At 37.1% G+C, this 24,103-nt stretch overlaps 1 protein-coding gene across 1 annotated transcript in view; it reads right to left on the reverse strand.

Annotated features, from left to right (window-relative positions):
* The window catches only part of Cpeb3 (cytoplasmic polyadenylation element binding protein 3), a 140,098-nt gene that overhangs the window by 27,514 nt on the left and 88,481 nt on the right, over positions 1–24,103 (reverse strand). Inside the window, 2 exon segments of the mRNA XM_047552265.1 lie at positions 5,483–5,597; positions 18,500–18,618. Of these exon segments, the coding sequence (XP_047408221.1) occupies positions 5,483–5,597; positions 18,500–18,618 (234 nt within the window).

Consider the following 24,103-nt stretch of genomic DNA (forward strand, 5'->3'; position numbering starts at 1 on the left):
AATACTGCAGCTGTGTAGAGCATACCATATCCCCACAAGATCTTCTGGGTTGTGGTGACTCTGCCTCTGAAGTTGCATCTGAACTCTAATTATAGTTTCTTGAACTTGCTCCTGACCCTTCAGAAATATGGAAAAGGATCTCATTCACCAAAGAGGAAATCATAATTCCTCCACTCTGCTCTACCCCAGGGTCATGTTCTTATCATTTAATTATATTTCAAACCCAGTCCTAAGGCAATGTCTAAGTCTGAGACACTGAGAGCCAAATGGAGTGGCAGAGGATCAAGGATTCCCCAGGGAAATATCAACACATTCTAAACTGAATCTAAAAGTCACATTTCTTCATTTTGGAAATAAGGACAACACACATGGGAAAGAGGCACAGGGTACCTACTTTTGAAACAAAGGAAGATTGAATTTGACCAGTGGAACTTTCTAAATTTCCCACAGTTCCTGGGTTGGTTCACAAGGCAGTTCACATTCATAAAAAAAAAATGTGCATATATGCTTCCATTCTACATCAGATGTTGGTAAGTTAATCGTTTTAAACAGATGGTATGAACAACCAAGTCAAAGAAAGAGTGTTTAACTATATTGGATGTAATTGATATCAAGGTGACTGTTACTGAAACAACATCCCACATCTTAGCTTGATGAAGCATCTTCCTTTTGTACAAAGAGCCCCTAACTTGAAGTGTGGAGATCTAAGAATGACTCTCATCATTTTCACTTATTGTGGTCTTAGACCAATCACTCCATCTGAACTCTGCTTCCTCATCTCTAAAATGCAAAGTCCACCACTTACAAATCTCATACGGTTATCAAGAAGATTAAATATAAAGCAGAGCTCTGAGCACACTGCCTAGTAGACTGATACTCAAATGTTTAGTTTTGTTCAGAGGCTGTTTTCCCCTCTATTCATAAATCTTTGCTTAATATCAAGCTGGCCTGGTTTCTACACTACACACAGCAATTCATCCCAGTCTTACTTTGGCTTTATGCTAATATTTCTCAATCTGTCACTGATACAGCAAAGTCTGACAGCAAATGTGGGTAAGGGAAGAGCAAAAACACATACTAACATTAGAAAAGTTCTTAGCCCTATAGGCAAATGCAGCTAATTGAACCAGTATGTTAAATCTGGAGTTTATTTGGGACATTTCATACCAAAATTTGAACTAGGCAAAAAAGTTTCTGCTATTGAGAAACTTGATATAGGATGATTTCAGCTTGCTACTACTTCACAGAACAAACAAACAAACAAACAAAAGTATGGTTGCAATACTCCTCTTTGCTAAATCACAAATTGGGATACTTCCCAATTCATGTGAATTACCATAATGTTTGTACAGAATGTCTGAAATCAATGATCTTAGAAAAATTCAGGCTACATGTTCTCCACATATATAACATATATCACTGAATATCTATCTCAGAAGATTTTACCTCCCAGAGCGGGGTATAGAGATTGTGTAGTATGCATGAGACCCTGGATTCCATTCCCAGCTCCACAAAACAAACAAACAAACCCCAAACAAACAAACAAACCATCCCAAAGAAAAGCCATCCTTATAATAGAGTAAGGGAGGGGAAGGTAGAGAAGGAAATTTCAGAATCCATCAAAAAATAGTAGGCAGAAAAAGAAAGAAAACAATTATCAGAACAATGTCAGGAAAGACAAGAGACCCAAGGATGACCAAGCAAATGGTAGGTTCCAGGTGTTCAGATAAGCCATCTTTCAAGATTGATTTGTTCTTTAGGGCCTGGTCCAAAAAAAATGTTGAAGGAAGTCATGAAGTGAAAGCACAGCTCATATGCTTCTGATTAGAAAGAAAAAGGGCTTTTTAAGCCTGCTCAAGGTCTGGAGTGGATGGATAATAAAGCTTGGTCACTAAGGTGGTCCTCAAATCAGATGCTTAAGCCAAGAAACTGGGATCAGAGAAACACTCATGTTAATAAACTGGGGGAGTGAGTGGGGACCAGCTATTTGATTCTCTCCTTTTTCCTGGTGGTATTCTCATAACACCCCAGTTGAGGTGTGCCTTTAAAGAGATCCTAATGCCATGAGAATATGCAACAGGGCTATTTCTCATGGACATTCAGGAAGACACACTAGTCATATTACTTGAATGGAGTGGCAATGTGCACTACTTCCAGGTGGTAGCAGGTAGCTACCATTTTCCTGTACCAACTCTCCAAAGAACTTGCAAACTTTAACCACAGGGTGGCATGGTGGACCTATGTACAGTGTTTCCTAGCAGGGAGATGAGGATATGTGGGGCATACATACAGAGAAATCAAGATCTAAGAAACACCAACCTTCAGGCAAACCATCCTTGACTTGCTATAGTCACTGATGGGTGAGATGATAAGAACATGTATTATTTGACCTAGAGAAACTCATAGGTGATAAGGAAATTCATCTAGATCTAGATTTTCCATTGATAATTTCCCATTTTCTGGTTAATTTTTCTAGGCCTGTGCTTCCCTCTCCACTTAATTTTAAAAAGGAGGGCTTGTGAAAGGACCAGAAGACACAACCTAAACTGTGTCAGGATGATAGTGCCTAAAAGAGGTTGCCTTGTTCTTGTATTTCTGTTTATATGTTTCTGTTTAGAGGCATAAAGGTTGTATTTAGAATAACTATTAGTGATAAAGGTCCCTGGACTTATAGTGGAGAAATTTCAAAGATTAAAAACAAAACAAAACAAAGCAAAAAACAAAACAAAACCAAAAAAAACTTCACGTAATCCAAAGGAGTAACTCTTGAGTGGTAACATTTTAGTCACTCTGACTTAGTAAAGGACAATTTTGGGACCAGGATGAAGTGAAAATTCATCAGACCATCTAAAATCTCATCTGTTGGGTTTATTTAGTGCCTAAAATAGTTTTAAGACTTCAGAATTCTATTACTACAATACCTCTTGGAAATAATAAAAAGTGTACTGAAGTACTTCAAACCAAATTTGAGAATCATCATGTCAAAGAATATAAATCAGCCTCCCATTAATTCTAAATTAGCATTCTATCAATGCATGTCTTGTTTATTCTGTTCTGAAATATTTTGACTTGGTGAGTATGAAAACCTATTTAACCTGATTGTGGGATGCTCATTCAGTACAGTAATGACAGGCAATTTGACCGGTGTGGTGTCAGAGGATGTTTAATAAATGTTTATTGTTCAAGTGAACTACACAGTACTCGATTTAAGATTGTATAGCAAAGTCAAAATGAATTTCTTTAAAAATGGTTTTATATTCTAAGAGTCCACAAAACTCAGTGTGTTCCAAAGAAACATAATTCTGTGCACAAGAATAAAAGCTGCAGATATTAACTCTTTTGTTTAGATCACATAGCCTCTAATCTGGAAATTCTGGGAGAGAAAGTAAAATTTAAGACACTAAAATAGATGATCTAGCCACCAGAAACTCACTAAATTTATAGGATGTGTTTGCAAGGGGGGAACATTTCACTAGATTAAGTGATTTTAGATTATACCCAAATAACTACAAAAACAAATTAATTTTATGACAAGAAAATCTTAGCTTAAGAAAAAAGAGAACCTCAAGATTTAGACTTTTAAGGTATACTTTACTCTAGGCAAAAACCACAAATCCCCTATCTGACTAGGTAACTAAATATTTTTTAATTCTTGTCTAATCCTAGAACTTGCAGCATCTTGCAGACACTGAGTATTAAAGAATACAATTTTGTATCTTGGGGTTCCCTACTTGTGGTGTCAGTGAGATAATAGAACAAATGTGAAAAATGAATCTTGATAGGATTTATGGAGGAAAAATGATACAGAGGCCCTTACCTACCCTTCAAAATCATTCAAACAGTAAAAATAAAGGATGAGCAATACAAAAGGGAATTTAGTTTATAAATTGGAGTTTCTGTGACTTAAACATAGATGTCAGAGTTAAATTCAGTTGTTTATCATTTCTAAATATAATATCCATTAGAAAAAGTTGTAAATATTCCACAACACCACCATTTATATTTTTTTCTTTTTTAAAAAAGCATGTTTAAGTTAGAAACTAAGGGTTGCAGGTTAGAAACTAAGGGCTCAGTGGTACAGCATCTGCCTGGCACATGTGAGGCACTGGGTTCAATCCTCAGCACCACATAAAAAACAAATAAACAAAAAATCAAAGTATTGTGTCTATCTACAACTAAAACAAAATAAAAAATAAAAAAAAAAGAAACTAAGGGTTGCAGTTCCCATGTGAGCTGGTCCTTCCTAGATGTTGTTCTGTTATAGAAAGAAAAGATGGGCCATCTTTGCTGCTTTGCTTTCTTTCTTTTGGCACAGTTTTCCATTAGAATGAAAGTAAGACTCAACAATTATTTGACTTTCTGAAATAGTGTAAAATTATAAACTCTATAGTCATAATTAGTATTTTTAAAGTCCTTCAAAATGGAATTATAAATATATCTTTATATAATTCTAAAGTTATCTTTCAGGTGTGAACTGGAGTTGGAATTTGAAAAATAATGTTGGAAATGTTCAGAATCTTTCAGAATTAGTAATTCATAAAAGTCACAGAACCAAATGGCTATAGGTTATCTTTTATATTTCTGTTTTTACAACTTAATTTTAATGATTTGCTTTTTGTTTTATTTTTTAGGTAGAACTAAGTCTATTTACTTACAAATAACACATAATGTGTTTTTGCAACTGCAGAGGCAATGATAGCCTTATATTTTTGGCTTTTTAAAAAATTCATTTATTCTAAGTGCTCTAAAAACTTAGTTCTTAGAAATAAATTTATTATATCCCACTGGCAATAATACTGGTCAGCAGGAGGAGGATGATAGCTACTTAGATTTGTCTTTGGATTTAAATATTAAAGTCATCAGCTCAGTATCACTTCAAACTCTAGGTAATTATGATTCTGCTCAATCTCAGCAGCACAATTGGGAAACAAACTTTTAAAAAATAGGGAGGCTTTTATAAAGTCAAAACAAAAATGTCCAAGTCCATAATTCATTTCTTAACATCCACGAGAAAAATATAGGAACCTATCTCACTTGGGAAGAGCTCAGTTTGATTCCCAGGAACACTATTTTTCAGCAGTGGTCTGGCTCATCACTGAGAGGGCACACAGCCTCACTGGACAGATTTCTGATGTGGTAACTTCTTTTTCTGTCATACATAGCATAAGAATTCACACTGCCAATTATATACATATATGTGTATATACGTATATATATTTTAAATGTAGTTAAATAGGAAAGCACTAAATAGAGTTCATCTTTTCAACATAATGGTTTAATGAAATTCACTCTTACACCATAAGAAAATAAAGAATTTGGGGAGAAAATAATTGTGAAAAAGTCAGCTCAGTGAAAATCAACACAGCAGCCTTCTCTTGGAGATTGTGTAGAGCTGACTGGAAACCTAGAACATTGTTATGATGAAATACATTGGGGATTTTGTTGTTGGTTTTGTTGTTGTGGTGTTACTATTTCCACTCACCAGCTCGAAGGGGTCGTGGAACTCCCCCAACAAAGATAGTTTTTCTGGGGTCCAAAGGCTGAGAACCATCCATTACAAAGTCACTGTCACTTAGGTTCCATGGTCGAATTTGCACCTGAAAAAAAGTCGTTTACTTGGTCCTTACTTCATTTCCATCAACCCCAAATGAGAATAAGATGACTAAAGACAAACCCATAGATCTGTTTATTTTACAACATACACGACCCAAACAAAATCCAGTTAATTAGATAAGGTAATCAAGAAGTTAAGGTAAAGTCAAGAAGTGACTTTAAGTAGAACTCTTGGGGAAGCTATTCAACATTCCAGACACATACCAGAAACCTTCAGAAACCACCGATGATTTTTTTGTTTTTAAAGGCAGCCTTTTGGCAGGTTTTGGGTTTTGAACCAGATTCATTTTAACATATCATAGTCTGTTTACAACCTGTCACAGTACACCATTTAGCTTTTTAAGAGCCCATTTAAAAGAAGGGAATAGGAGCATTAGGAATATTTTCTAAGTATTATCTATATGTCTGGCTTTTTGATTCTTATCAACTCCCCAAATTTAATGTACTTATCTTTAAGCAACATGATTTAACATAGATTACCACTCATCAGGTTGGCAAAGAATTCAGAGATATCAAATGTGAAGCATGTAGAGCAACATCTAATTTTGATTGATTTATTTGACTATGCTTAAATAAGATTTACACATTTCTGTCTTTTTTTGTGCTGGGGATTGAACCCAGAGCCTTGCATATCCAAGGCAAGAGTTCTACCACTGAGATACACTCCCAGCTATTTTTATTTTGAGACAGGGTCTCACTAAGTTGCCTAGGTTGGCCCTGAATTTGTGAACCAACCTACCTGGGGGGGACAGGTATGTACCACTGTGCTCAGCTTGCCAATTACACTTTCAAAATGCCAAACTGGCATTTCTCTTTAGAAATAGTCTATACATTCCTTAAGATTGCTAGTCAATTCACCTCCACCCAATACTTTGCCTCTAATGATATTTTTGCCCTCACCAGTCAGAAGCTACAAAACCTTCATTTCTTCGTTAGACTGATAAACCTGGAACTGTCTGCAATTTTGTTAACATTCAAACATTTGTTCTACCCTTTAATGCATGAAAGAAAAAAAATCCAGCTCTTTCCTTGTAAATCATCATTCCCTTGATGTTTACTACAAATGCAGATTCACCAGCATTATAAAGCACCACTTTTAAATGTCTTCATAATGACCCATTACTGTTTTAATTAAAAACATGATAATTTCCTGATACTACAAAAACAACAATTCCAATATCACCAATTAAAGAAAAAGAATGTTACCTTTTTCTACAAAGAATCCTCTCTTCTAGTCTTATTCTTAAAGCAGTTAAGCAACTTGGGGACCCAGTTAGGTGATTCCAATTACCTTATGCTAATTGAGATTGTTCATGGATCACTGTTTTTTATTTTTTTGTTTGTTTATTTGTTCGTTTTTTTGAGACAAGGTCTTGATATGTTGCCCAGGCTAATCTTTAACTTGTGGACTCAAGTGATCCTCCTGCCCCAGCCTCCCAAGTAGGTGGGGACTGTAAGAAACACACTACTGTACTCAGCAGGTCATAGAGCACTGTTTAAAAATGAAAACAACTGCTGTGTGATATTCATAGTGATCTGGTTTCATTCAATCAAAAATATAGAAACCATACTCTTCTCTAACAGCTGTAGGTTACTGCTGTTCAAAGCAATCCTGAAGATGATCTCACACTTTCTGCATGAGAGCTCCATTGTTGCCTTTTTCTCCCCAACTACTCCCTCTGCCCTCACTTCATCACATCACACACAACCTTTCCTTTACCATATTCTTGGTATTACAGATTAGGTGAAAAATAGCAAGAGGGCTCAGGACAACAGTGCTTATAACCCTAGTCACAAAACTTGTATTTCCCAGCTGCTACTGGAAAACTACTGCTCAAAAGCTGGCACTTCTACAGAACTAGAGAAATGTCAACAGGCCGATATCAGCACCCTCTATACATGCACTAGCAAAAGTGCACTAAGCACTGTGGTACTGCAGGAAAAAATTAAGAAGTTCCACTCATACTGGTTTCTCTCTGAAATAGAAACTTTCATAAGGCATATTTTTCCATCTTCTTAGGTTTAGTCTCAGACCTCAGGGCCACATACAAATGTCTCATCTGGGCTTACTCTGTGGATATACTTTCTGATCCTGATTTTTATTTTTTATTTTTGCTGGTACTAGGGATTGAACCCAAGGACTCACACAGGCTAGACAAGAGCTCTACCACTGACATTCCTAGCATGGTGCTGATTTTTATGTCTATTTCCGTATTATAATATCATACTTCATAAGCTAACACAAATATTCTGTGAAAAGGGATAAGTATAAATAAAAAAGCTGCTTTTCAGTTAACTTTTATCTTCAATAATCATTTTTGAGAATGAATGAAATTAGAACTTTGTCCTAATTCAATATGAATTTTCCCCAGTTGCACAACTTTTACATATATGGGGATAGCTCTGTATGTATGTGTGTGAAATGACTCACCAGTATGTTTACTCTAGACAGTAAAAGCCTCAGCATCTTGAGGACAAGTATAGTGATATATGCAGAAATAGTGAAAAGTTCCCTAAATGAAGCTAACACAATCCCAACAATACTTCTTGAGCAACCCAACCACATTTGTTTAGATGACTCTAGGAAGAGGTGATGCTGTATCGTTTGGGAGGCACAAACTCTTTGGTCATGCCATGTCCTTACAAGCTCAAATGCCTGTAGGACTGGACAGGTAGCATAAATACACCATGACACCAGGACAGCTGTTAGCAGGTAGACAGTGATACCATGGAGGAAGAAGGCACTTCTCAGCTCCAGCAAGCAGTTACCCTTTGTGAGCATGTTGACCTTTTTCTTAAGAGTGGCTAGAAAATCAGATTTTTATGTGAAATGTCAAGATTCTAAAATGTTGGGAATTAATTCAAATGTTAAAATTACTGTACCAGTGAAGCAAAGTGCCAAATCTACCCTGTGGGTCCTGGGCTATGATCTTTGCTTGAAAGGTTTAGGTTACCTCGCAGCTTACAATGGAATGTTCTCTTCCACAAGCATCATAAGAGAAATAAAAAACCAGTTTTTTTTAGTTTCTTTTTAAGTATGTATTCCTAAGGAAGCTCTCCTGAGAACCATGACACCTCCTTTTGACTGAATTCTGTATCTTCTCAATTTTTATCTTTTAATCAGAAATCTGTTCTGTATAAGTGCTTATCTCCAAAGGTAAACTCTTTTTAGGAATAAAGGCAAAATCAAACACAAAGTTTGTGGTACAAATATGTAAATTTATATCACACACAGACTTTAACATCAGCCTTCAAAAAATGTAAAAGAATGTAACATGAATAAAATCAACAGTTGTTACTGGAAACACTAATTTCCTTTTCAAAGTTTCCCCAAGTGCGTTCTATGGAACACAGGTCCTTAGGGTTGGTATGCCAGACAAGTAATATTTGGGAAAAGCTACAGAATATTTTCTCCTTGGGAGTTTCACTGCATCCATGACATATTTAAAGACTCAGGAATTCTACAGGCAAGAAATTTGTTCACTGTTGTTTAACCCTACATTTCCAAAATTATTTCCATGGAACCTTTCTTTTTTTCCATAACACCTACTAATGTCCATACTTTGTATAATATTCTGTCCTATTCTATCCTATCCTTAGGGCATATCAAAATATGACACATTAAGGTAATGACTAACTTAACAAAATGTTGCAGAAGTTTCATTCCAGCCTAGATCTTTTCCTTGCTTATTTCCTGCTACTGTTCTGCAGGGGTTCTTTTATAGAAACTAACATTAAACCATTAAGAGTAAATTTAATATTAGTAAGTTTAAATTTTAGTTGTTCAAAGAATTAAAGTTTTCTGACTGAACTGCATTAAAATGTTTTCAATCAGTTTCACTATTTGTCATCAATAAAGACTAAAATATTTAATTATGGATCTATACGAAAACTAAAGTTTCATCATACTTAAACTAAAGGTCATTAATAGGAATAAGATTAGGCCAGGTGCTAGGAAAAAATATTAAGAAATGCAATGTGGGTCACTTCTTTAAACAGAAAGATATACAAAACATTATTTGCTTAAAAAGATTTCAATGAAAATTTACAAAGGCCTCCAAGTTAAAATATAAAAATATATTTTTGCTGGGTGTATTGGTGAACTCCTATAATTCCAGTGACTCAGGAGGTTGCAGCAGGAAGACATCAAGTTTGAGGTCAGCCTCAGCAACTGAGAGAGACCCTCAGCAACTTAGTGAGACCCTGTCTTAAAATAAAAAAAATAAAAAGAACTGGGATTGTAGCTCAGAGGTAAAGTGCCCCTGGATTCAATCTCTAGTACCAAAAAAAAAAAAAAAAAAAAAAAAAGGCAATTTGTATCTTTAATTATAAAAGAAAACAAGGTTTAATAACAGTTTTGTTTTGTTTTTGTAGTGCTGGGGATTGAACTCAGGCCCTGTTCATGATAGCTTATGAAAAGCAAGTACTCTATCACTTAGCTACACCCCGCCCTAAGTCCTTTTATTCTATTTTTAGAGAGGCTCTTGCTAACTTGCCCAGGCTGACCAGGAACTTTCAATCCTCTGAAGTAGCTGGGATTACAGGTGTGTACCACCATGACCACTTTTAAGAGCACTTTTTAATCAAACCTCAGGATTTCAAGTTTCTGAACATGACTACCCTCCCTGTGGCTCTAGAATTCTCTCAGTTTATTTCCACGATCCCACAGTGCTGGGGACTCGAACCCGGGCCTCCAGCATGGGAGTCAGGCACTCTAAGTGATGGGCTATATGGCCAGCACTAGAATTCTCTCAGTTTAGATCAGATTAGTATTCAGATATTCATTCGCCAATAAATAATGTCTTGAGCTTATTTGAACATCTCACCCTGTATTTCATCCCTGTCCAGTCACCTCCTTAGGTTACAAACATGCATTGCATGAACCTCCTACTGCGTAGTGGCTTCATTTTCATCTGTTCCTCTCAAGGCAGGTCTAAAAAGCAACCAAACCATTCAAAGTCAACAGTTCAGTTTGGTGGTCAGGTCAGAGAACTACCTGAGCCAAGACTCCCTCTCCTGCCATTTATCCATTAGCTCTTTCCCATAAAGTACATGACTCAGTTCAGAGACCACCAGCAACTTATCCCTCCTCCCCTTTTATTTATTTATTTCCCTTTTCCCCTTTTTAATACCCTTCAAACTCCTACTCAGGGTCTTTAGGAAAAAGTCTCCAATTTTCTCTCCCTAATTCTACAATCGTTTCATTCTGCATGAAGCGGAAAAACAATACTGCCAGAACCATCAGGACTGAGGATTGCTCTCTCCAACAAGCAGGAACATCCCTACTCATCCTGATAGCCAGGATGAGTCAGCTAAACTCATATGCACTGATATACAGCTGTACCATTTAGTTGTGGTGGTAATGAACCCACCCCTGCTGTCAGCAATTCTATTTTAAGCATCACAGAACTCACAGAATGACTACAGTGCCCCAGCAGTATCAGAAATAAACTAGTTTGATGGTTTACAACTCATCTTACCTCTTCCATGGTATAAGGAGTTGTTTTATTATTAACCATCAAAACTAAGAGCCACAGCAGCAAATTTGTGGTTTGGATTCTTCAAAGCATAATCATATTTGGTATCTACTTTCAACTTGCTTTTTACTTCATAACCCCCCAAATAAACAGATTAGCCAATTTCTCGGAGTTCTGATGCCATCTATCATTCTCAAGTTCTGTTCTCTAACCAAAAGAGAGAAAAAGGAGGTGCCCTCCCAGTATCTTCTAGGGGAAGTACAGAGAAAGGAACCTGATAGCTGATCAGTTTTTGGTCTTGATAAGCATTCTGTGTCCTAGGCAGTTCTTGACCTCAAGGCAAAAAGCTGTTAACTCCCACACTCAGACTATTCCTCAGATACCAGTAGGAGAACATCATCAAAAGAACCAGGCAGCCAAAAGTAACTGCGAAATTGTCTCATGTTCTCCCAGGATACTCCAGGTCCATTACAAGGTTAAGGAAATAGTCCAGGTACAAAAATAAAACCCCTGCTACCTGCATCAAGCTGCAGAGCCTACCTGATGGAAGGATATACAGACCCTCTGGGACCTTCAGCTGCTGATGAACAATTCAAGCATAGCACTCTCTGTACTGTTTCATAAGGGCACTTAGTACAGAAATAGAACATGTATGCAGGTGCTTTGGCACATGCCTATAATCCTAGCAGCTTGGGAGGTTAATGCAGGAGGATCCCAAGTTGAAGGCCAGCCTCAGCAACTTAGCAGACTATCTCAAAATAAAATTAAAAATTAAAAGGGTGGGGGATATATAGCTCAGTGGTAAAGAAGCCTTGGGTTCAATCTCCAGTTATTCCCACCAAAACATTATGTATATCCTTGCACTGTGCTTGATTTAACAAAACTATTATCAATTAAATGCTATTCCAGAAGACTCAAGTCAATGTTTTCTCTGTAAAGCCTCCTCCTGTCTCAGAAAATTCTGACACTCTCTCCATTGACCACGCCCCCACCACAACTACTCACTATGATACTTCAGTCAGAGTACCCATGGCTCCTCTTAAGAGTCCCCTAAGGCTGAGACCACATACTTGCATGGGTCCCAGTTGCCCAGTACAGTGCCCAACCCCTAGTAGAAGCTGTTCACAGGTTTGGTGAATGAACACAGATTTACCTGAGGCATAGTGGTACCACAGGAAGATGTCCAGCAGCTGCCCTTCTATAGCTCCCATATTATTCTACTCATTCCACTGACAGATACCTTCCAGAAGCATGGGAATACAATGTGTTTGGTCATCAGTGGGTACCCTAGGGTTTAGACTTAATCAGTGAAAATTTCTGATGCCATCACATATCGGAATTACTTAGCATCATTAGCTTTTGCATCAGTTATAAAGCCTAGGTATGATCCTAAAACGAAGAAGAAATCACTAGCACTTTTGAGTACTTGTATGGGCACCATTGTGTGAGGCATTTTTATACAGTTATACTTGAACCTCAACCCAACTCTTCACTGCAAAAATTATCCACACTTGAGAGATAAGGGATCTAAGGAGTGGAAGAGGGAAGTTCTATGGGGACTGAAAACCAGCTTTATCAGACCCAAAGCCCATACAACCTCTTTCCATTATAATCATGCTATTTACCTGCAAGGTTCCCATCCTGCAGGCTACTGGCTGCCAGTCACAGTGTCCCCATGGTCTCAAAATGCAATTTTATTAGTAAGTAACTACTCTTTTCTTTCCAAACTTATTCTACCTTCACCACATTAACAGTTGCTCGAGGGCATAGCTCAGTGGTACAGTTCCTGACTAGCATGCCCAGGCCCTGGGTTCAATACCCAGCACTGGCCAAAACCAGAAAATAAATGGCCAACATATTCTTTTTAGATCTACTAACAAAACCAGCAGTTTTAAAAGCTCCAGAAAAATAATTTAGCAGTGAATACTAACACTATAGTCAGCTATTTTAACTTCCAGGTTCATGACCTCAGGCAATCTTGAACTCCAGCCAGACAATTTTGTCCCATGTCTACATAAATGTGTATTTTCAGCTCCATGGTACTAGGACAAGGATATTGTTATTGGCATGTTGATTACCAAACTCTTGAAAGGAATGTACACATAAAAGTTCAGGTTACCTAAATTTTTCCTGGAAAGAAGTGTATTTTTTGAATGAACTTCATGGCATAACTAATTCTAAAGAAATCTGTACAAATATCATCCCCAAAGCAGGTACACAGAATGCTGAATTAAACAATATTACATGAATTTATATACAGTAAGACTTCTCAGAACCTTAATATTATTTCCCAAATGAATATAAAATCCACCAACTGCTCAATAAGTGACAATAAATATTGTTATAAGTAGACCTTTCATCCATGATCCTTTTGAGATACTCGTCTTTGATGAAACAAATGTCCTTCAGAATATACCCTGGTAAACACTAAATGATCCCTTAAGGGCCAGCATTGGCTATGTTGCCTACCAGCTTCCATTCAGTATACTAGAACTGCAACATCTTTTTGACCTCCCTGGAAAAGAAATATAGTTTCCGAAGACTCAAACTCTAAGAAAGTCTGGACCCATTTGTAAATTCAGAGACTAAGAGCAAAAAATAGGATTCATTATGAATTGGAGGAATTTCCCTCATTTTAGAGGAGAAATTCCTATGATGGAGGGTGCCCAAACAGTGAATTCAGACTAAGAATTCAGAACAAACAAATAAAGAAAGAAGGTACAAAATGCTGCAGATTTCACATGATACACATGATGATATGGCTTACCCATGCATTGTAAGGTGGACACACAAAAGCAGATTTAACTGGGTCAAGATAAAATTATTGTTGTGTGTTAGGAGGTAGTAGAGAATGAAGTCTTAGTAAATACCACAAACAAAAAGATAGAGGTAGCCAATCAAGGTTCTCTATAACTTAGGCTTTATCTATTTTTTCCAATTTAATTTCTGTTCCCTTTCATACATTTGTGTGTCAATTAACCTTATACATCCACCCTTAATGTCATAACATTTCTGTGTTTATGCTATTGCTTTTCCTTGAAATGTTTATTCCCCACACATCCACCCTTGTCCTGGCAACTCCAAACTCTCCTCATCCTTCAAGACCTAGTTCAAATGGCACTTCAGCTAGGAAGTTTTCTTTCATCACTATAGGTATATATGAACTATCCAAAGTCTACAAGGTATATCATATTTTCATATGTCATTTTTCTTAATTTAACAAATATTTGAGAATACATGCCAGGGTCAGTAAATACTTTCTATGTTTATATACATGTTTTATCTACTTGTTATACTATTAACTTTTGAACACATATTTTACATTGGTTCATGTTAAGTTCTGATTCATAGTAACCAGGATAGTGCCTTAATCTCCGTAGTCACTCAAACATGATTTGAAGGAAGACATATTATTCAAAAAAGATGGCTCTACACAGGGTTGGAGTCAGTTATCATAATAGGTATGCTTTGCTACAGACAGTTTAATAATCAAGGAAGGAGTCATGAAAGAGTTGGCATTTAAGAGGGGTCTTGAAATTAGGGTAGGCTTTAGAATTTGAGATAGGAGTAGAAATACTTCATTTTGAATATGGGGTTTGGAGGAAAGCAGAAAAAGGTCAGAAAATTTTTGAAGATAAACTGGGAAGGTCTTAATTCCCAGGCAAAAGGATCTGAATTGCTTTAATAATTAAGGAGGAATGATTAAAAGTGCTAGTGATCTCCCTGACATATGTATAAGTAGGAACAAGAGGACCAGAACGATAGACTGGACAGAATTAAAAACTGAAAAATAAAACCAGCCTATTTCCAGTTTGCTTACTTCCCCATTCTTTTCAATTTTTTCAAGTTTTAAGTGGATGACTATGTTCCCTGAGCTATAACCTAAAGAAGTAACCTACATAAACACACTTCAATTTAGTAATCCAGTTTTTAAATATATAGCAAAATTAATCTGTCATATTTCAGTATATAGAGATTGTGGTTGTGCTCTAGATTGTGATGAGGAAGCAAAAAACTTCAGATACTCCTTTCAAAGTGTTTGCCATCCTGCATCTCTTACCAAAGTGTTCTAGCAGGTTAAGAATCATTAGCAGCTCCTTTGTCTTCTCAAGCTTACTATTTTTCAGTCCTTATCTCTGCTAGACTCTTCTAGATCTCTTGCTCTATCAGTTTGCTGTCTTGAAACTGCAGGTTCATCTATTCATACATTCAAAAGTAGAATCACCTTGATGAGTGGGACCACTGTGCTTTACTGGAAGCACAGCTGTCTTCTGGGATGCCTGGGACACCTGTCCTATGGAACTCCTCTCACTGAAGGAGTGAAAAAGGCACATACCTTGAAGTTTTGCAATAGATCCTGCTCAATTTGTCTTCCCATTCTTTGGGACTGAGAAGTTAATAACCAGGCCACAAATACAGTTCTTTCTGACATCTTTTAGGATCAGACCTATACATGGGATAGTCTTGAGTAGAGTCATTTAATGGAAGGTAATCACTGACAAAAAAATATCTCCCAAATACAACTTAAAATTAATCAATTTGGGATTCATTTGAGTTAAAAAAAAAAAAAAACATGATTCTGGACCAGATAAGTTAGAAGGGACTTTGCAATCAGGTTCTACATTAGGGAAACAATCTGATTAATCTGACCCACTTGAAGAGAATGGGAGTATGATTTGAGGAGAAAAGGCAAGGCAGAAGGAAAAAGGGTAGAAAATCTTTAGGCCATTTTGGAACATGTTGTGTAAGGAAAAATCCAAGAAGGGTCAGAAGGAGGGCATTGGGATCCTGGAAGCTAGCAAATGAAGGCTAGCCAAGCCAAGTTAAAGGAGCAAGAAAGAGTTGTAGCTCAAAAAGTTTAGTGAATGAGTTCAAAAGGTTGAATTTGCCTTGGAAATAGTTTTCTCCAAGGTCCTCATGTACTCCTGAAAGTTCAACCCATCTCTCACTTTCTGTGGGATCATTCACAACGAGGTGAAATGTACCACAACCTGGGTAGGGATGTGTGAACAATGGAGTGGTGGATGTAGAGCTAAAGTCAAGAACGAGATTTCAAAAATGGAACCAAAGAGCTGGAACCAAAAATGGAATTCAGGCTGTTAAAATTACAGGTGTTTGGAGACTTTTTTCCCATCCTAAATTTTATTCAAACTATATATGCTGGAAATTCTGAGTATGCCTGGGTCTAAGGAATATGCAATTGGCAGTCACCATTGAGAATTCACCTATCTCCAATAAAACTGTTTCACTTGAGTTCAGAAAATGAAAACTGCAATAAGGCAGAAATTTGCAGACACACAATGAAAGTTAGTTTTCCCATAAACATTTCCAAAACAGATAATTACACTAATTATCTTCAAAAGTCCTTCAAACTAAGGGTAATACATGTGTTTAGATGAAAATACTCAGCAGTAATGGCACTGCCTCCTATCACCTACATCTGCAACCATCACAGCTTGCTCCCTGCTTAAGAGAGTCCAGGTGAGAGATTGTAAGGCATATTGTTCTCCTTCCCCTACAGAGCCAGTAACGTGACCCATCCAAGGTACGTAAGCCCTGCCTGCTCATTTCCAATTTCTTCACCTCAATTTAACAGCTTCTTCCCTACTGTAGACATAATTACCTCAATGTGCACCTTCATGCCTTTGTCTTTTTTAATATAAAATACATTTCTAATCCTCTCCTAATTGTACATGACCAATTCTATCTTAACCCTTCCTACTTCATTCCCACTTCCCTTCCACCAGTGGCAGAAGCTCTCTGGAGGTTGACTATTACCTCTCAGACATCCGAGCCTGCTAAATTTGTCACAGACTTTCTAATTTCACATTACTTCAAAGAGAAAGAAGTTATTTGGGCTTAATTATTTATTCAGATGAAATACTACACACCCCATTCTCGTCAGTCCTCGCATCTCCCACATCATTTACAACCCCTCCAGACTGTTTAAAGATCAAAGTAACAAAGGTTCCCTACTCTTTTTCCCATCTACTGTTTCCCACCTGTATAGCTACTCTATCCAACACTGTCACTGTTGTTATCAAAAAATCTGACAGTGGTCCCAGAATTTGAAAATTATAGTGGCACTTTCCCATTGGTTAAAATCCTTGTTTCTTTTCAGCATTAATCACCCAGCTAAACCTCAATTTCCCCATTCTTCAGTAATTCCCTCTTCTGCTTTCTACACTGCATTCTTCCCTTTATAGGTGGCCAACTCTCAACAACATTATTATTTCATGACCATCTGTAAATGCTGTCTGTTCTTCTCAAAAGATGTGACCATGTAGCTGGACTCTAACCTTGGTCTCCTGAATCACAGAACATGATAGAGGACCAATAACAATAGCCAGTTACATCTGCACAAAGTGCCTGACCTTAACCAAATGTTGTCACATTCATTTTCCTCTTATCTGAGTCTCTGAAAAACCAGAGAAGAATAATTATTCCTATGTACTAGCTGAGGAGACTACAATTCAGCAAGGATCAGATGACTTATTCTGATTCAAGCAGATATTCAAATGATAGAGTCTAGATTCAAACTGGGAACTTCAAGTTGAACTCCAACTCTTTCCACAGACACATGTCTGAGAATGTACCGAGTCGCCAAGCAAGCCCTATCCCTCCGATGCAAGTTTACAGGGAAATGTAGCTTCACCCTCTTGCCCACTTCATACTGCCATTTTTACTCTATTTCCCACTCCTAGCACCAACCCTTGACCCTATTCTTCCCCCTGTCAACTTCCTAAGGATCTGCTACATTAACCAAACATGGTCCTCCTTTCTCTACTGGTACCTTCTTCACCTAATGATTTACTCACACGCTGGCTCAAGAACCACAATCTCTTAACCACAAATTCTGTATAAGTACACATTTATGTATAGCTTCAGCTCCATATTCTCCATCCTTTCCCTCCTCTCCTGCCCTGCTGAAACTATCCTTTTTAGAGTGTAAACTCCTGACCCAGAAAGCACTATTTAGCCAGCTATGGGTATCACTCTATACAAAACCTTACATTCAAAGGCTCATAAACAATAACAATTATGATATTTTTGAAGCAAATTACTCCTGTCCTTGATCTGAAATAACGGCAGAAACCATCTGTAAAAACCATTAAGAACATTATTTATTCTGATTCAGAGTTTTTAAGTAGGAATTAGTTTATCAGAGCTATAAAGTAGATGACAAGGGAATGTATTTTTACATGTGGTTCCAAGAGTATAGCATGAAATCCTGAACACTTTGTTATTAGCTTCCCATCACCAACATCAGTCCAGCTCTATTGCACAGCAAGGTCAACCCAGGTAAGAGAATCCCAGTTACTAGCATTCCTGATATAAGGAAGAGGAGATCAGTTATTGCAATTGCATACATGCTCTAGAAAAGCACCAGCTGGTTGCATATTACTCACTGGTTTATCCTTGATGGTGGGGCTTGACACACACAGGTACAGTTTCCCATCTTCTTCTAGGCAGGCATCTATCAAGGCTTGTACTGAGCTCTCCTCCTGGAAGAGCAGAAATGCATAGCCTTGGGGAGAACAAAAACAAAAGGACAGGAAGGAATCAGTAAATTAAACTCAAAGTACCTGTGAAAAATGATCTGTTGCTTCATCTTGACAGATTTTTTACTAAAATCTAAGATGTTCAAGTGGGGCAAAGAGACTTGAGACCCTCATGTGCCAGCGCTGTGCTAGGTGTGCATGACATTACCTTGCTTAAACTTGCCTGATTGAACTAGCTGTCTGCTCTAACATTACCTTGTTTAACTCTCATAATTACTTAGGGGAGCAAGCTCAGAACACCTCTATAGACTTTCTTCTAACTAGGTCTTGTCATGATTAATGAGGGCAAGTAGATTCACCACGGGCATGAGTCACAACTAATAGTCAGGAAATAACATCACTTGCCTTCAATTTTCACCAAGCTATAGGATACAACTGGGATAAGTCTTGAAAACATTACACTAACTGAAAGAAGCCAGACACAAAATATCATCTCCACAATAGGCAAATCAAGACAAATAATAGATACATATAATAGTACATATAACTGGGTGGGGGGGAGGCGCTGGAGGGAATAGATACAGTTTCCTTTGGGAATGATAAAACTTCTCTAAAATTAACTGTGGTGATGGTTGTACAACTCTGTGGACATACTGAAAAACAATAAACTATATATATAAAATTGGTCAACTATATATATAAAATTGGTATGTGAATTATACCTCAACAAAGTTGTTTTTTACACGTTACTGCTGCTGCTACTGCTACTTCTCTTAGGGTTATCTTCCTAGCATAATATAGTAGTTAGAAACATGAACATTAACTACAGGATTTTCCTGGACACAGTCAGCTTTTAAAAATGTCCTTTAATTGACACACATTAATTGTGCATATTTGTGGGGCATAGTGTGATAAGTCGATATATATGTATAATCTGTAATGATCAAATCCAGGTAATCAGCATTTCCATCTCCTCAAAGCAGTTATGACTTCTTGTGCTGGGAACCTTTAAACTCTCTTGTAATTCTTTATAAAATATACAGGGCTGAGGGTATTACTCAGTGATAGAACACATGCCAACATGTGAGAGGTCCTGGTTCAATTCCTGGCACCAATAAAAATAAATAACTCATTGTGAACTATAGTTACCTTACTGACAGTTTAATTCAGTAAGACTGAGGAATTATTACAAGTAGGACACAGTCTATGCATTATGAGAATACTGAAAGGACTGAGACCAGATTCCTGTTGTCAAGAGACTTATGTAGTAGAATAAGCACACGTTTGGACAATTAACTGACTACAAAGCTGACCGAGATAAGGGGTTGGGGGGTGTACCACAGGAGTCCTGAGTGAGGAGGACTCTGACTTGGGAGAATATGCAAAGACTTCAAAGAGAACAACAGATGTTCAGGGGGCCAACTCTGACACTTGTTGCCACAATGGCATTCATGAATGGCAGCTGAGCAAAGGCCCATCATGAGCAAGTCTAAGCTGAGTACTCAACTATTCATCCTCTTTACAACCCTAATAGCTTTGCTAAATCTCTCAGCTGTCATCCCAACTCCCAGTCCTGCTACTGACCTCAAAGGAAATCATCACCAATACTGTTTGCTGGTGCTTTGTGTGCTGGAACAATGTAAATGGTGGAGAAGGATAAGAACCCCAATATACAGGAAGATTCACAGACATCAGACAAAGATTTTTCATTCATAATCAACTGGCTATGAATCAAAGTTCTATTTAAGTCCTGGACAGGTAACGAATATCCTGTCACATAAAGACAGCGGCACTGGTAATGGCTGTTCTTTTCTTAAGACTTTTCTCCAATCTCCATCCACTATGGACAGCATTCAGGCAAGTACAGCAGGAAAAAGATGTGCTGCACAGCACACCAGGAAGTGGCCAGTGTAACAGGCAGAAGCCAGCACACAGGAGAAGGCACCAAGCTGAATGGGTGGGACGGCAGTTGCAAGAAAGAGGCTGCCTAGGTGTTAGAATCCAGAGCTGTTTTCTGGACTTTGTTCCCAGGTTAGCTGGGTCAAAAGATTCAGTAGGTGACCAGGCAGGAAAAATAAAACCTAACTGAAAAAACAGAAAAGATGATTTATCATTTTTTATATTCTCTCTTTTGCTAACAGTATCAAACTATCAACAAGTCCTGGGGACTCCATTAGAAATTCAGTGTTTTCCTTTAATGTGAGAATATTAATTCTACATCCCAAAGAGAATATTAGAAATCAGTAAGTTAAAAAATTCAAATATCACAAAAAGGAGGTCTTGAAAGTTTCCTCAAACCTCCTATCATACCAGACTAAAGTCTAGTACAGATCTTCACAAAGGTCATAAAGAAGCATATTGGGTATGTTACCCTTGGAGAGGAGCTCATTTGTTTGTACATCATGCACAGTCATATCAAAAAGAACTGGCAGCCAAGTGTGGCAACACATGCCTATAATCCCAGCAACTGGGGAGGCTGAGGCAGAAGTATTACAAGTTCCAGGCCAACCTTGGCAACTTAGCAAGACCCTATCTCAAAATAAAACATAATAAGGGGGAAAGGGTGTATTTGAGTAGTACAGTGCCCCTGGGTACAATCCCTAGTACCACCAAATAAAAAAAAAAAAAAAAAAAAAGGAGGGTGACTGGGGATAGGGCATGCTCATAGAACCTGAGGAGTTACCACAAAAGTAAGCCGATTTTCAGGTATACCTATCTCATAGTGGCAGTAGAAAAGTAAAAACAACTATGACTCACAAGTAAAAGCCTGTTACAAATATTATGCCAAGAGAAAAGACCTACAAACAACTTTTTCACCTTTCCCAGGGAAAAAGTCCATCATAGTTTTTACCAATTTCTTTAGGATGGTTCTTTTACAACAAATGATTTTGTGTCAAAACAATTATCTTTTCCAAAGTCAGCAACATGCCACCCTATTGATAATATGTTAGGACTATAGATAAGGGATGTGTCTGAACACCCTTCTAAGTTGTAACCCAACAATTTCCTTTGACTTTTCTTCCCATCTCGACCTTTCAACCAAAATAAAATTCACCAGAAATACCCAAAGTCATCCATGAAAACCTTGCCTAACTAAAATGCTGATACCTCAAGGTCAAACAAACCATGACAAGAGAAATTAAGAGAATTTTATAAATGCAGGAAGAAAGAATTCTTCAAACCTATTTCCCTTTTGATCTTGAGTAATAAATTTAAGGTCAAAGTAAATAAAGGAAAAAAGGATAACTTCAAGAATAACAAGGTCAATGTGAGGTAAAAATTAAATCAGTGATTTACTAAAAAGTAAATTCTACACAGTACTAAGAAGAGTCCTGGATCAGGAATCAGGAGGTCTGGATTTAGGTACAAGTCCTAACATTTACTAGCTGTGTGGCAATAACAGCTAGTGTGTTATTATCACACAGCTAACATTTATTGAGTGTTTATACCAGGCACTGACCTAAGTGCCTTGTGTGTATTAACTCATTTCATCTTCTCACACACCCTATGAAGTAGACACTATTTTAATTGTCTCACAGTTTAGGAAATTGCACAGAGAATCAAGTGACTTGTTTGAGGCCATCAAGTGGAAGTACCATGAACTTGAAGCTGGGTATTGGGGCACATGCCTCTAATACCAACTGCCTGGGAGGCTGAGGAGGAGGATCTCAACTTCAGGGTAGGCCTGGGCAATTTAGTAAGATCCTGTCATAAAATAAAATAAAGTAAAAGAAAAGAAAAGAAAACAAAATAAAGAACTGGGGATTTAGGTCAGTGGTAGAGTACTTGCCTAGCATGTGCGAGGCCCTAAGTTTAATCCGCAGTGCTCACAAAAAAAAAAAAAAAAAAAAAAAAAAAAAAAAAAAAAGAAAGAAAAAGAAAAGAAAAAAAAAAAAAAAAGAACCATGACCTTGAATATAAATTTAACATTTCTGAGTTTCAGGTTCTTTTCTCTATAAAATGAAGAAACTAAGTATTTGTCCTGATTATTTTACAGAAATGTAGGTTGTAAGATAATGTATATAAAGGTGCTTTATGAAATAGGGGGTCCTGCAAGCATTGATTTTTCATTTTCAGCATTTTCAATTATTTGTGTGATAAGTAAAATTAAAGTTGGGTTATTGCATATGGTCTCATTATAAAAATTAGAATTCAAACTAATGATATGCACTTTCTATTTTTCCTTAAAAAGTGTCTGGTGAGTAAAGGGAAGTAACCTAGATACTGAAGAAAAGTCCTAATTAAAGTTACTGAAGATATACTATAAATGTTACCACAAACAAACAATAAGGTGACTGAATATCTCCTTTCACATATTGCTAGCCATTTCTACCAAGAGAGAACTGTCAGGTGAAGTATTATTTGCTAATTTAAATACATTCTTTAAAAAGCTGATTATGCCTACAAATAGAGCTTCTCTAATGATCATTTTGATGGCAGGTTGTTCTATTAGTTTGGAAGGCATAAAAAACAAAATAGAACACTTGGACAAAAACTTACCAACTGCTTCTGTTCTCCCTTATACTCTGAACCAGTTATAGATAACAGGATTATAAAACTCTTTCATTTTCAGAAATAGTGACCTGAGGAGTATGTGGGGGCTTCAGAGATATGGTGAGCTGTGGGAGGCCCTCAGCCCAGGAACAGTCTGTGGGAGAAGATATGGGTTTTAGAGGGAACAGGAGTAACTCTTACCCACTGTCAATATCATGACCCTGGGTTTACAGGCAGAATGGATGGCAGGTAATTCTTTCTTTTCTCACTGGGACCAAACAGGTAGGAGGAAAAAGGGTAAACAGCGAGGGACTTTGGGATGAGAATGATTGACAAGTACAATTTTACTGGAGGAAAAGGTACAGGAAAGTTGGGGAAAAGAACTTAATTAGGATAAATCCATTTTATTTGGCCATGTTTTTGAAGGGTAAATTTAATTAAAAATTTTTTCTCTTAATACCTGAGAACACATTAAGAATAACAACCTTCAAAGTGTTCTTGGCCACCTTTAAAAAAAAAAAAAAAAAAAAAAAACCTTCCTGAGTTCTTAAATACATAATTTTTCAAGTTATAATTTTTTAAAATATTTGATCCATAGCACAAATAACAATCAGCACCAACTTTACTACCACATTTATCAGGTACTAAGTGCTCACAATGTTCTAGGCACTTTCCTAATAAACATATTGTATGTGTTGGCTCATTTCACCTCACAATAACAATGAGGTAAATATAGTTGTTATTATCATTTTACAGAGGAGAAAATTTAAGCTCTAAGAGGTTAAGGGACTTCTCTGATTAAAACCTAGGGATTGAATTTGGGGTTAAACCTAGGTCGGGGTCCAGAGCCTTCACTCATATCCATTAATTTATACTGTCTCAACTAAAAAATGGGTAGATAAAAATTTCAATATCACTAATAAAAAAAGTTGCTTTTAAAATGTTCTGGGTGACAGTGACCATTTGATAGTGTTAGTAGAAGTAAGTCACCTATACTTTAGTCCTACAATCTAAGTC

Source organism: Sciurus carolinensis, chromosome 5 (genome assembly GCF_902686445.1).
Source record: "Sciurus carolinensis chromosome 5, mSciCar1.2, whole genome shotgun sequence".
NCBI classification, from domain to species: domain Eukaryota; kingdom Metazoa; phylum Chordata; class Mammalia; order Rodentia; family Sciuridae; genus Sciurus; species Sciurus carolinensis.